The 14,720-nt window shown below is 38.8% G+C and overlaps 1 protein-coding gene and 1 long non-coding RNA gene across 11 annotated transcripts in view; one reads left to right on the forward strand and one right to left on the reverse strand.

Moving 5' to 3' along the window:
• The window catches only part of C2CD3 (C2 domain containing 3 centriole elongation regulator), a 145,495-nt gene that overhangs the window by 37,221 nt on the left and 93,554 nt on the right, over positions 1-14,720 (reverse strand). For all 9 annotated transcript variants that reach the window (XM_049652074.1, XM_049652047.1, XM_049652031.1 and 6 more), the window contains 4 exons: positions 12,384-12,522; positions 9,300-9,364; positions 5,227-5,432; positions 3,747-3,880 (listed from right to left, as the gene is read on the reverse strand). In XM_049652074.1, the coding sequence (XP_049508031.1) occupies positions 3,747-3,880; positions 5,227-5,432; positions 9,300-9,364; positions 12,384-12,522 (544 nt within the window). The remainder of the gene's footprint in view (positions 1-3,746; positions 3,881-5,226; positions 5,433-9,299; positions 9,365-12,383; positions 12,523-14,720) is intronic.
• On the forward strand, positions 7,133-14,182 carry LOC125937475 (uncharacterized). 2 transcript variants are annotated; one of them, XR_007462394.1, is made up of 3 exons: positions 7,133-8,675; positions 9,514-12,596; positions 13,475-14,182. It is a non-coding gene; the product is annotated as an uncharacterized LOC125937475 (long non-coding RNA). The 2 variants fall into 2 exon arrangements; XR_007462393.1 differs by having other exon boundaries at positions 9,514-14,182.

Genomic DNA, 14,720 nt, shown 5'->3' on the forward strand with positions numbered 1-14,720 from the left:
TGCACCATTTTAAAATCCCACCTACCATGTATGAGGGTTCCAATTTCTCCACATCCCCTCCAACATTTGTAATATTTGTCTTTTGGATTACAGTCATTGCAGTGGGTATGAAGTGGTATCTCATTATGGTTCAATTATATTTTCCTGATGGCTAATGATGTTAACCATCTTTTCATGTGTTTATTGACCCTTTGTATATGTTCTTTGGACGTATGTCAATTCAGACCATTTGTCCATTTTTACTTGGGTTACTTGCCATTTATTATTGAGTTGTAGGAATTCTTTATATATTCTGATACAAGTAAGTCCCTTATCATATCTATGTTTTAAAATTATTTTCTCCCATGCTGTTGGTGGCCCTTTCATTTTCTTGATGGTATCATTTGTAGCATGAAAGTTTCTAATTTTGATGAATCCAGTGTACTTTTTCTTTTGTTGCTTCTGCTTTTGGTGTCTTATGTGAGGAATCATTGCCTAATCTAAGGTCATGAAGATTTCCTCCTATGTTTTCTTCTAAGAGTTTTATAGTTTTAGCTCTTACATTTAGATATATGATCCTTTTGGAGTTAATTTTTATATACAGTGTGAAGAAGGTGTCCAACTTCAATCCTTTGCATGTGGATATATAGTATCATTTTCTGAAGACTATTCTTTCCTCATTAAACTATCTTGGCATCTTTGACATCTTGGCATCTTTGGCACATGGGTTTATTCTGGACTGCCAATATATTCTACTGATTTAGATTTCTAATCCTTATACCAGTAGCACACTGTACTGTTTACAGTAACTTTGTGTTAAGCTTTGAAATTAGGAATTCGTTCTTTTTCAAGACTGTTTTGCCTACTCTGTGTCCCTTGAGCTTCCATATGCATTTTAGGACTAGCTTGCCCATTTCTACGAAAATTCCAAAAGGGATTATGATAGGGAGTGTGTTGAATCTATAGATCAATTTGGGGAATACTGTCATCTTAACAATATTAAGTCTTCTAATCTGTGAACATGGGATATCCTTCCATTTATTTAGACCTTCTTTAATTTCTTTCAGTAATGTTTTGTAGTTTTCAGAGAGTAAGTTTTGCACTTTAAAAAATTTTTTTAAATCTTTATTTATTTTTGAGAGAGAGAGAGAGAGAGAGAGAGTGAGTGAGTGCCGGGGAGGGGCAGAAAGGGAGGGAGACACAGAATCCAAAGCAGGCTCCAGGCTCTGAGCTGTCAGCACAGAGCCCGACACGGGGCTTGAACCCACAAACCATGAAATCATGACCTGAGCTGAAGTCGGACACTTAACTGACTGAGCCACCCAGGTTCCCCTGCACTTTTTTTGTTAAGTTTATTTTTAAGTATTGTATTCTTTTTGATGCTATTGTAAATGGAATTGTTTTCTCAATTTCATTTTGGGTTATTCATTGTTGATGTAAAGATATACAACTGATTTTTTTAAATTATTTTTTTAATGGTTATTTATTTATTTTTTTGAGAGACAGAGTGAGAGCAGGGAGGGACAGAGAGAGAGGGAGACACAGAATCCAAAGCAGGCTCCAACTCGACGTGGAGCTTGAACTCATGAACCACGAGATCATGACCTAAGCTGAAGTCAGATGCTCAACCGACTGAGCCACCCAGGTGCCTCATATAAACAACTGATTTTGTATATTAGAATAAAAAATGTTGGTTGTGGGCACCTGGGTAGCTCAGTTGGCTAGGCATCCGACTCTTGGTTTTGGCTCAGGTCATGATCTCATGGCTTTGTGGGTACTAGCGCCATGTTGGGATTCTCTCTCTCCCTTTCTCTCTGCGCTCCCCTACTCGTGCTGTCTCTCTCTCAAAATAAATAAATAAACTAAAAAAAAAATAAAAATGTTGGTTGAAATTTCTAATATGGTAAAAATGGATAGATATAATTTACCTAAATAAACCTCTTTGAGGTTATCACTAATTTTTAAGAGTATAAAGGGTTCTGAAGTGGAAATGTTTGAAAACTGCTTTACTAAGGTATAACTGGTATATAATGAATGTCACATATTTAAAGTATACAATATGAGGTAATTTTTTGGGGTATAATTTTTTATCATGACTGAAAAACTATTGACCAAATAACAACCCTTTATTGGAGAAGTATCAAAACTGGTTATTTGGTTCAATTATAGCATACTTTCATGCCACAATATTGAGTTTTGACATATGTGTACTTCTAAGGAAACCATTACAACATAAAGATTATGAACATATCCATCACCCTTAAAACTTTCCTCCTGTCCTTTATAATTCTTCCCTCTTTCTTGCTCTAGTCATCCTTTCTTGTCCCTAAATAACTACTGATTTGCTTTCTGTTGCTATAGATTAGTATGTGTTTTCTAGAATTTTATATAAATGGAATCAGATACAATGTACTAGCTTCTCAACATATTTTGAGATTCATTTTGTTGTGTATCAGTATTGCCTTTTGAAAAATTTCTTAGTAGTATTTCTTTGTATGAACATACCACAGTTTGGTTAGCTTTAGATGGCTGGCTGGATCAGAATAAGTCATTTTGATATAGTCCTTTTGAGATGGGAACAGGGATGCTTTTTTGTGGACGAAAAGCAAACCACTAGACTTAGCTTTTACAATTACTAAATAGTGTCCTCATCATTGATCTATATTCTGTCCTAATACCAGTACCCTTATCCTATCCATGTCTCATGGACTGGTTATGGTCAAAGTAACACCCATAAAATAGATAACAGAAAAATTATTTAAGCCTGTGATTTAGGATTTGACAGACACATGGGATCCCTTTATATAGAGGGCAGAGGCACTCTTCATGTGGTAAGCAGGTAGAGAGAGCTACACAGCACTGAAATGGGCTTTGGTGTTAGAGAGTATCTTTCTGGAATAAAGGATCTACTCATAACTGCTACTGTAGGAATGGCTATTTTAAGGGAAGATCCCTTGTCTTATCCCTGAAGTAGGGAGACAGACACAGGAAAGACTGGTGGAGGCAGGGGGATGACAAATGCCACTAAGGCCAGGAAGGGAGTGGGGTAGAAAGCAGCAATGTTATTCCTAGACCTCGTCCTTTAAGAGAATGGAATGTGCTCTAGCCCCAATATCCATATGCATGTCCATGGTTGGCTTTGCAAAGCAATTGGATGGGCCAGTTGCTTTTTATAAAATAATTTGGTTCCTAGGTTTGGAAAGGGAAAGACCTCACACAGCTGATGACTGATTTTAGGGATAAAGGTTAAAGGCCTCTGAGGAAAAAAGAAAAGGATCCTTTCCACTGAAGCTACCTTTTGATAGCAGTAAATATTCTAGTTCCTATCTTATAAAAAATTTGTTTTCATTGGATCCTGGAATTCCTAGGGATTGTGACAGAAGATCAACAAAGCTCTTTCCCTGTCTCTAGTTTCTGACTCTGTAGATTTGCCTAATCTAGATAATTTCTGGTTTCTTCTTTCTTCCGCTAATAAAGGAAAGAGAGGGGCGCCTGGGTGGCTCAGTCAGTTAAGCATCTAACTTTGGCTGAGGTCATGATCTCACAGTTCATGGGTTCTAGCCCCATGTCGGGCTCTGTGCTGATAGTGCTGCTTGGGATTTTCTCTCTCTCTGCCCCTCCCCTGGTCATACTTTCTCTCTCTCAAAATTATATAAATTAAGAAAGAAAGAAAGAAAAGAAAAGAAATAAAGGAAAGAGAAATGACAAGCCAGTTAGCATCCTTCCAACTCTCTGACTCTATTTCTTCCCATCAAAAATTCACTCACCTCGTAGGAGAAGAGAAATCAAGTCCCCTTGATGAGGTGTGAGCAGGTTGTTCTGGGGTCCATCTTGCAACACAGCCAGGGAATGCAGCATACATACCAGAAGCAGGGAAGGAAAAGGGGCTGTGTATTGGGATCTGTAGAATCAATGAGAAAAATGGTACACTTGTCACCACAAATTCTTTTGGAACGAAGCAGTATAAATAAATTTGTAAAATTTACTGTATGTAGATAAATATAATTTACTGAGCATTTTCAATGTTGAAGGCTGTACTAAGCAATTTACATGCATTTTCTCATTTAAGCTTCACAATAATCTTATAAGGTAGGTACTATTATTATCCCCATTTTACACACTATGCTATCAGATTGCTTTTTAGTTACTTTATCTGTTTTTATGTTCCTGCTCCCCCAGCTAGTTTGTGAACTCCTGGCTGGATATCATTGTATTTTACATGTGAGGCTGATCTGGCTGTCGTATTTCTTGTCTCATGACTATCAGGGTAGGTGTGAAGAAAAGACCTTCTTATACACGAACTGTTTAACTCTGTCACTTTCTCATGCATTCATTCATATTCAATATTTACTGATGCACACTCTGCCAGATCCTGGGCCAGACATCCATGATAAAAGAGGTAAAAAAAAAAAAAAAAAAAAACAACCCTACAATCTTTGCTTTGATAGAGTTCCTCCATCTGGGACAGTCTGAAAATTCTTTCTTTTACAGTTAAACTCCCTAAAAGAGTTCTTTGTATTTGCTATTGTTGATTCCCCTCTTTCTGTTTTTTTTTTTTTTTTAATATAAGATAGACTAATGATTTTAATGTAATAGAATTTTTGAAAACTTCAGTCAATATGGTTTCAAACTCCACGCTGCAAATAATTTTATTTAAAAATTGAGATACGGCCATTTGTGAGAACATGGAACAGAGAACAAACTGATGGTTGTTAGAGGGGAGGGAGAGGGCAAAATGGGTGAAGGGGAGTGGGAGATACAGGCTACCAGTCATAGAATGAATAAGTCATGGGAATAAAAGGCACAACATAGAGAATATAGTCAATGGTATTGTAACAACATTGTATTGTGACAGATGGTGGCTGCACTTGTGGTGAACAAGGCATTATATATAAACTTGTCAAGTCATTATGTTGTATACCTGAAACTAACGTAACATTGTGTGTCAACTAAAAAAATTTTTTTAATTGAGATATAATTAATGTATTGTAAAATTCACCCTTTGAAACTGTTCAGTTCAGTGGTTTTCAGTATATTCAAAGTTGTGAATCCATCACCACTATGTAATTCCACTATGTACACCACTGTGAAATTTTTATCACCCTAAAAAGGTCATGAGATCATCATGAGACACAAATACATAATGTGTTCTGCAAGCTGGAAAGTACCAAACACATGTAAAGGATCTTCTTATAGATTTTCTCAGTAGAACCCTTACTGGTTAAGAATTTGAATTAGGATACGTACCCGTGACCCTGGGGTCTCCATCCCACGCCTTGATTGTCTTTCTTCTTTGAAGTGCATTAAACTTTCCAGAGGGGAGACAGCAACTTTTATCTGCCCCTGGCACTCTCCACTGAAGTCTGTGATGTTGTACCAGCCACAGACAAACTGGAAGCCAGAAAGAAGCGGGGAGAGGTCCACTGAGGCAAAGCCAATCACCCTCTCCTCATCTGTGGGGGAAGAGAGAAGAGCTGAGCAGTGTGACTGGGCATGTCTTGCCACTGACATTAGAGGTTGCACAGAGAATAGCTGATACAGAGGACTGGGCGGTGGTGGGGGGTAGTTTAGTGATTCTAAAATCAGAAGAGAAGACAGATAATGAGGATGAGAGAGACTGGGAACCACAACCTGCTTTCACTATTATGATTTCCCTTTTTGTATGGCAGGGAAAAGCTAGTAGAGTTGAGTTCTGTCCTTTTGATATAGGCAATTGGAAAACAACCCTTAAACATAATAAACACTTGTTCTTTTCCCTACGTTATCATGTCTCAGTAATTTTCCTCAGGACGTGGGTCTTGAAAAAAATCATCTGAAAGACCATCACCTTTGGAATTATGAGGGATTTACATATCTACATTTTCTCATTTATACTTGTCTGTATTTTCCAAATTCTCTATAACATACACATGTATTATATTTAATTAAAAACAAAAGTGACACAAATCACAAAAGAAAGCCAACCCCCAAGAAAACCAGTAGTCAGTACAAAATAAGAGCTTGGGTTCAAGCTTATAAGGGGGCTGCCCGTAATGAGTATGAAGACCCTTTCTTGGACAGACAAGCAACCATGCAATGACTCTTGTTTTCTGACTCATTGCTTCTTGTTCCTCATTTCTGACATGAAAGTATCTGGGGACAAACAGGCCCCCATCACTCCATAAGTTCTTTGTTTGTATAGGCTCCACTCCCTATAGTGAATATTAAAGGCTGATTCTACCAAACATAGGACACAATTCTCAGTTTTCAATTTGCTAAATAAATCAAGGAATGTAAATTTTTAAGACGAGTGGTCATGAGTTTCCAAGTTTCTTGTGCACACTGCTGGTGACACTGAGCTCATCACACATTGTCTAATGTTTGTTTAGACAGCTTACTTTTCTTTGGACTGGGGCCCACCTGAAACCTGAGACCAAATGTCACTTGCTTTATGTTCCCTACACTCTCCATTCCTGGTGTAAATCTTCCTACATCATGAGGAAGTTGCTAAACATCCACTGAGAACACAAATGACCTGGCCAACATAGAGTGGGACAGAGAGGAGGTGCATTACAATAGCTAATCTGAGTATGGCTTTGACTGAAAACACATTACTTTAATTCCCTAAACCTCAAGTCTCATATATACAATGAGAAGTAATGAACCAGATTTAAGACCCCTTCAACTTCCAAGTTGAAGTCTTAGGCTCTAGAACGTTTGAAGTTGTGTTCCCCAGAGTAGGAGTCAAGTAATTCCTACCCAACGGGAGTGAAGAATATTGGCTAGAACCATTAATTTGCACTCCAAAGATTTTTTTTAAAGCTTTGCAATGAAAACTAATCTTGCTTTGTTTGGTTATCCAAGTATAACCTGTTCTTGATAGATTGTAACTTTAGGGTTATAGCTAATGAAAGCACTACATCTAAACATACCTGAGAAGAAATCAGGCTAAGGTGATCACTGAGAAAAACAATAGCTTTGAAGAGCTCAGTTTAATTATCAGATTGAGTGGGACAACCCATCATTCTTTCTTTGTAGTTTTGTGTTCTAATAATCTCAAACTTCCTTCATACTCGTTCTTTACTCCAGACTTTTCTATTTGCTGTTCCCTCTGACTATACTATTTCATGCCCCTTCGTTTCTCAGCTGAAGTGTGTTCTAGGAAGCCTTCTCTGAACACAGCTTGGCCAGGTTTGAGTACCTTTTGCATAGCTGAGGCTATGTGGAAAGGATGGAGTTAAGGGAAGAGAGGCATCTACCTACATTGAGAGACAGAGCTAAATAAGTGTGCTTCGTTGGGTCTAGGCATTTTCCCCATCTCCATTTACAATAGGGTTTTACAGGATTCTCTGGAGGTCCCAAAAGATAGGGAAATGTATTTTGTTCTTCTCTATACTGAATAGCCCTAGCACAGTACCTGAAGCATAGTAGGTGTAATAAAAATAGCTCCATGTATTAAGCACCAATTATGTGCCAAATACTTTACTTTTTTAAATGTTAACTTATTTATTTTGAGAGAGGAGGATAGAGAGCAAGTGGGGGAGGGACAGAGAGGGAGAGAGGGGGAGAGAGAGAGAGAGAGAGAGAGAGAGAGAGAGAGAATCCCAAGCAGGCTCTGCACTCTCTGCACAGAGTCCCATGTGGGGTTTGAATCCACGAACCATGACCTGAGCCGAAACCAAGAGTCGGATGCTTAACTGACTGAGCCACCCACATGCCCCATGTGCCAAATACTTTATAAATATTATCTCTATTCCTCATAAAAATCCTGTAGGGCAGGTACTATTATCCTTATTTTATTAATAAGGAAACAAAGGCTCAAAGACATAAAGTGTTTTACCTTAGGTCATGTAGCTCGTAAATAAAAGAGCCAAGATTTGAATCTAGGTCTGCATAAGACCAAAACTTACTCTTTTCTTCTCACTACAGTAAGTGTTGAATCGAGGCAAACCACAGTCTGCTTGACCATCTCTGGAGTACTTCAGAGAAAGAAAAGAATAGAAAGCCAGGGAGGAGGTGGAGCCTAGTTAAATATGCCAGGAGTTCCTTGTGTTGGTTCAGAGAAAATGCATTTATAATCAGTTCCTGCTACATTTATGAGGTTAGGTAGGGGTTGGGGACATGATAAGTGAATCTAAGGCAGGAGCATGGGATAGATCATTGAAACCAGATTCACAGCATCATTTCCAAACCAAAGGACAGGAGGAGAGACAGGTAAGTCCATTTCTTTTACACATTGACTACTCTCAGGTCTTTATTAGGCTCTGGGGTTAGCTCTCAAACTTACCACTGGCAAGTAGTGTAAAAAAATGTGTAAAAGGCCCTAGCAAGAATGTTAAAGAGCTAGATTTATAGGAGGGATTTAGTTAAGACAAAATTTTCTAAGCATAGAAACTGTGACATAACTGGATGTCCTCATCTGCTCACTTTTCCCATCCAATCTTACTAGCATGGTGAAGTACAAAAGGTGAAGGCTGTACAGCCAGTCAGAACTGGGTTCAAATCCTGGCTCCACCAATTAATAGGCATATGACCTTAGTCAAGCCCTAAACTTTCTTGGGCTTCAGCTGTTACATTTGTAACATTTAACTAATTATATTTTTACCTGCTTTTAGATATTTGGAAAGCTCTCAGCATACTACCATTCACTAATAAGAACAATAAAAACTGAGAAGGTTTTACTAAGTATCAGGAACTCATTTAATTCTTCCCCTGAGGTAAGTACTATTTTATAAATAAAGAAACTGAGCATAGAGAAATTAAGTCATTCACCCAAGGTCATACTACCTTGCAAGGGGTAGAACTGGTATTTGAATCCCAAGAGTGTGGCTTCAGAGTCTATGCTCTTAATGTTGTTGAATTATGCCTCTTAATAATGGTAGCTGACTAAAACGAGGTTCAAGGACCATGATGTTAGCACCTCCATCCTGGGGAGGTTCTTAGAACAAGATTCTAGTCTTGTGTACTGCTTAAAAATGCTAGGGTCTTGGTTAATAAGCCAGAGTCAACAGAAGGTGTAACATCATACAAAGGGGGAGAAATCACTTGTGTATGGCAGGCTATACACTGTGACTGTTGAGATACAACTGGAAAGATTAAATGTACTTGGACTTCTGCACTAAGCAGGCAGTCAAATAAAATGATATAGCTTCTAAGGACTTAACTTCCATAGGAGAATAATGTGGCATTCTGTGAGATTCCCTCTAACATATACATGTATTCCCTATATCATTAAGTGCCATGGGTTCACTTGGTTAAAAAAAGAAAGGGATTTGGAATTGTCAACAGGATGTGAGCTAATTTTCACAACCAGATAGATATTCACAGAATAGAGTTCATACCTCCTTTATGCCAAACTTTGAAGACCAGAGTTTGTTGTGGGTCCAAAAGAAACTCTTTTGATAGCCTATTAAGAAAAACAACCACCATAAATTAACTGTGTAGGAATTAACTTCTGCAGTATGAAACTTAGATTTGAAGAATATCTTATAGTTTGCAAAGCACTTTCCTAACATTTTCATAGTCATCTTATAGGATATATTTTTATCTTCACAGTTAAAATGAAGGATAGAAGCTCAGAGAGAAGTAACTTGCCAAGACTTGAAATCAAGCTTCCCAGATGCAGTACTTTCCTGCCTGATGATATCTGCCACATTCAGACTCAGTTTCTCAGGACAAGAGGGGGTGTGGAAAGGGAGTTCCTCAAGAGGTAATGGCCAGTTTATTGGAGCAGGTAGGGATTCTTTTTATGCGATGTGGAAAGGGGAATGGTGTGAAGGGAGGAAGAGGGGAAAAGAACATCTACTGAGTGCCTACCCTGGGCCAGGCATGGTGCCTAGTGTCTCATATACATGTAATCTGCACAAAAACCTAGACATGGAATTATTATCCCTGCTTTACAGATGATACAGATGGGCTAAGAGAGGTCAAGTGTTTTGTTCATGGTCACATGTGAGTTGGTGAGTGGCAGGGCTGGGACTTAAAGCCTAGTTTGCTTGACTCCAAAGCCAAATTGTCCAGAGGCAAAGCACCAAAATAGGAAAGTGCCCAATTTTCACACAAGGTAAAGAAGTTGATGTAGAATTCAGTGAGTATCTCTAATACATTTTATGTGAAGTGACTTACATAGTTTTAAATTACAAATATTTGGAAAATTCAAAAACAGGTACCATTGTTCCAGGAGATCCAGGGAAAACCAAGAGACTTACTATCCTTCCCTAGACACCGTTGGGGAACTGAAGAGAGCCCAGTTTAACACCAATGAGAGACGTTGTGATAAAGTGAAATACTGTGTCAAAAATCTGAAGTCTAGCTCATGGTCAAAATACACATCTCCGAATTCTAGCTCTACTATTATCACTTGAGTGGCCCTGGAAACGCAGACTTTTTGAGCCCTGGTTTTCTTACCTGTTAAATTGGATAATTATTTTCTACCTATGAGGTTCCTAGCAGCATCAAGTGAAACAATTTTGTGAGAAAGCAATTGTAAACAGCATCATTACTCATTTTTCTTCTCATCTTTCCTCTGCTTCCAACAGACTATGTAACCTCCCTGGTCCACAGTCTTAACTTTAAAGTGAGGTGATGGGGGTGCCTGGGTGACTCAGTCGGTTAAGTGACCGCCTCTTGATTTCGGCTCAGGTCATGATTTCACAGTTTGTGGGTTCCAGCCCTGTGTTGAGCTCTTTGCTGAGAGTGCAGAGCCTGCTTGGGATTCTCTCTCTCCCTCTCTCTCTGCCACTCCCTAACTCATGCTCTTTCTCTGTCTCACACACACACACACACACACACACACACACACACACACACACAATAAATAAACTTAAAAAAAAGATTAACAAAAAATAAAGTGAGGGGATGAAATTAGGAAACTGTTAATGTCACTTCATCAAGTCCATAAAGTTAATTTCTGAATGAATAAAACACCTTCACTTAGAAGCTTAGCCCTCTGGCTTCCTGCCTTTTAAGGCAGATTTGATATTTTGGATGAAGTACCTGACCATTAAGGCCAGAATTTCTGTAATTTCCGGTAGCTCACCATAGATAGTACTGAGTTGTCACTGTAGTTTTAGCACCTGACTCAGGCCAGCCTCTTAAATTTCAAAACACTGAACATGTGAGCAAGTGCTGAGGCTCAGCTAGGTATGTAAATACTGTGAGAAAATAGCAGATCAGACACCATGTGGTGTAGCTACTGTTGTACTGTTGGTGAATAAGAAAGAAACTTTATAAAGACAATAGTTAACAGTAGTTATACTAGAACTCACACTTAAAAAAAAAATTTTTTTTTAATGTTTATTTCTGAGAGAGAGAGAGCGAGAGAGCATGAGCGGGGGAGAAGCAGAGAGAGGGAGACACAGAATCCGAAGCAGGCTCCAGGCTCCGAGCTGTCAGGACAGAGCCCGATGCGGGGCTCAAACTCATGAACTGTGAGATCATGACCTGAGCCAAAGTCAGATGCTTAACTGACTGAGCCACCCAGGCACCCCGAGAACTCACACTTTTAATGATGATGACACAGGTGATAGAAGAAAAGGGAGGATGTGCCTTGCACTGCAGCATCAGGCCTGTATGTCAGCCCCTTACCTCTGAGCCACACTCCAACATGACTGACAGGACTCCACTTCTAATTCTTTTGAGTCTTCCAAAGGAGATCTAACATTTGTTGAGTGCCTGCTATGTACCATGAGGTAATTTTCCTAAATGTCATCTAATTTGGACCTCACAATAACTCTGTAAAAATTAACCCCAGTTTACAGATGAGGAATCTGAGGCTCAGAGATATAATGTAATTTGTCCACACAGCTAATACATGACAGAGATGGGGCTGGATGCCATGTCTCTCTTGGTGCAAAGCCCAGGCTCTTTCTACTGCACCAGAAATCTTTTTCAAGAATATATAATCTGTAGGCTTTACTGAGGTTAGTTTGCTCTGCCTTCTTCACCTCTATAAATTGTGTATATTCTTCAATACTCAGTTGAATTATCTTATTTAAGAAGCCTTCCTTGAACTTCTGTGTTGGCCTAAATAATCTTTCTGAGATGCACAAGAATTCTTTTTTACTACCTTTACAGCACTTGTCACATTCTATTGTCTATTTTCCCAGGTAGACCACGAATACCTCAATAGCAGGGACTGTCTTAACTATCTTTCATTCCCAGTCCCTAGAACAAAGCGGGGCATATAAGAGGTCTTCACTGAATAATTTTTTAGTGGTACTGAGCTCAAAAGAGCTCAAAAAGAGTAAAAAAAAAAACCCACTGCAGTAAAATCTTTAAACCATTACTAGCTGTGAATTCATAAGCACCAGAATTAAATAACTGCTTGATAAGAAAATCATTTTCCCAGTCCGCTCAATATTGTTGTGTCTCTTGAAACAAAAAGCCAATTCTAAAAGACTGATGGAATATCATAAAATACAAACCTTGACTGCTGTTGAAAATTCCAGATGGGGGAATCTGTGTTTTCAACCACGTGGGTGAAGACAGGAGATGGCACATCAGCTGTTGCAAAGGATACACAGCAACTGGGTATCAATACTTTCCGCTCTGTCAAGGGGATCCCTGAAGTGGAACACAGTAGAATGACTGACTTTAGGGTGCCGGAAAGAATGTGCTGGAAGCCTCCCATTATACAGGTATAAGCAGGACCTATCTTTGGGTCTTTGCTTGAGCTATTCCCTATATCTGAAGTGTTTCCAGTATCCTTTCTGCTATTTAAACTGTCTTTTCAAGGCTCAGTTCATAAATATTCCCCAGTGAAGAATGACTTCTCCCATCAACTCCATACTTTGTGGGATGATGGAAAATACTGGATTGAGAGAAAAAAGTAGAACTGCAAAAAGCCCGAGACTTAAAAGTCAGATGATCAATTATCAGCTCTGCCATATACATTCTGTGTGACTTTGAGCAAGGCTGATCTAGGCTATAGCTTCCTCAAATGGGGCATATGATACTTATACCTCCTAAGTTGTTACAAGGATTAAAAATAATATTAGGTAACTTATACACTACTTACTATGTGCCTGGTACTTTCTAATTACCATACATGTATTAGCTCATTTAGACTTTATAACCTCACACATAGGTTTTATTATTATTCCCATTATATAGATAAAAAAACTGGGGTACATAGAAAGTAAACATTTTAAGTGGTCACATGTTTATTAAGTAATAGAACTGAGAGTCAAATTCAAGTATTCTGGCTCTAGAGTCCAAGCTCTCAGCCATTTTCTTCATTGCCTCTACTAGAGTTAAGAAATGTAAAACATTGAGTACTGTGCTGGTGTTAATTCTTACAAGATCAGGTCTCCAGTGTGGGACACTCAGTCATTTATTCTCTCTTAAGACAAAGTAAAATGGTTTTATTTTCCTCCTTCCTAGGAGAATAACAGCATATAAGGGTAAATTTGAATGAGGGGACTGTAAGGAGGCAAGGTGAAGGCTTTAAGGCCCTTCATTTACATTCAAAATCCAAACACAGAAATGACAATGTGTATTTTTCACATTTTTCCAGGCTGTGTTCCAGCCCTTATGAGGACCTACAGCAGAAGTTTTTCTTCAGTCATCTCAGTTTACCCAAAAGATGATTCTCTGTTTTACAGAAGCTGACAAATGTTGGTAGGAAAATGTGAGGTCCACACAAGGAGGATGAATGTCCTGAATTACATTCATTACAAAGTCAACCTTACAGTTGTGATACGTAGAGAGCAGACTTTTCATATAAGATCTCAATAGGCTGCCTAAACCTACTTACCTAAACTGCTATTCAAAGAAATACAGTTGTTTGTGGAGGACACAATTTAAGTTAGAAAATGTAACATTAAAATTTTTAATTTATTTATGAGGAAAAAAACAACAAAAATGAAGACAGTTGGTGATACTAGATAGTCTATAAATGAACTAACAAGATAACCACTAGCCACAGTGGCTATTTAACTTTAAATTAAATTCATGAAAATAAAGATGAAAAATTCAGTTTCTCAGTTGCACTGGCCACATTTCAAGCGCTCAATTGCCACATGTGGCTACTGGCCACCATACTGGACAATAAAGATACAGAACATCTCCATCACAGTACAGAGTTCTTTTGGACAGTGCTGAGTAATTGAGACTCTGTATAATATAGAGTCTATGTATTCCACAAGATCACTTTCAGCTCTGAATCTCTGCTATGAATCTTAGGATTACAGATGAAGGAAAGAAAAAAGAAGAAGTGTGTCTTAAACATAACTTAAGCAACCCAGAGGAACAAAAAACTCGCATCATCACTACTACCACAGGGCCTCCCAGCATCCAAGATATAAAATGGCTTCAGTGCGTTCTGTTTCCTACAACTGAACACTCCCTGACACAGCTGCTCTCTCTTTCTCCCACTTTCCTTAGAAAGTCTCAAGCTTTTCAATTGATTTCTTCCAATAAAATGTCATAAATCCTCACAGTGAGGGAGAGATAATCTGCCTCTATGTTGGCAGTTCCCACAAAATCCTGTGATAATCTGTGTCTGGGTTTTCCTCACTAAACTCAGAGTTCCCTGAATGCATGGAGAGGACCCAATGCCCTTATTAAAGGTTTGCAGTCTCGCCTCTACCTCTGTCTACAGACACTTGCCAGGGTTGGAGAGAGAAGCTGCCTTATCTGCTTGCAGCATGCACACACCAGCAAAGGACAACAACATCTGCTCCGGAAAGCTCTGAGAGATCAGCAGAGAGGGCCAGCTATGGTTCTGAGAGGCAGGACCCTAGGTTCCTGTGTACTCTGCC

This window comes from Panthera uncia, chromosome D1 (assembly GCF_023721935.1).
Source record: "Panthera uncia isolate 11264 chromosome D1, Puncia_PCG_1.0, whole genome shotgun sequence".
Lineage (NCBI taxonomy): Eukaryota > Metazoa > Chordata > Mammalia > Carnivora > Felidae > Panthera > Panthera uncia.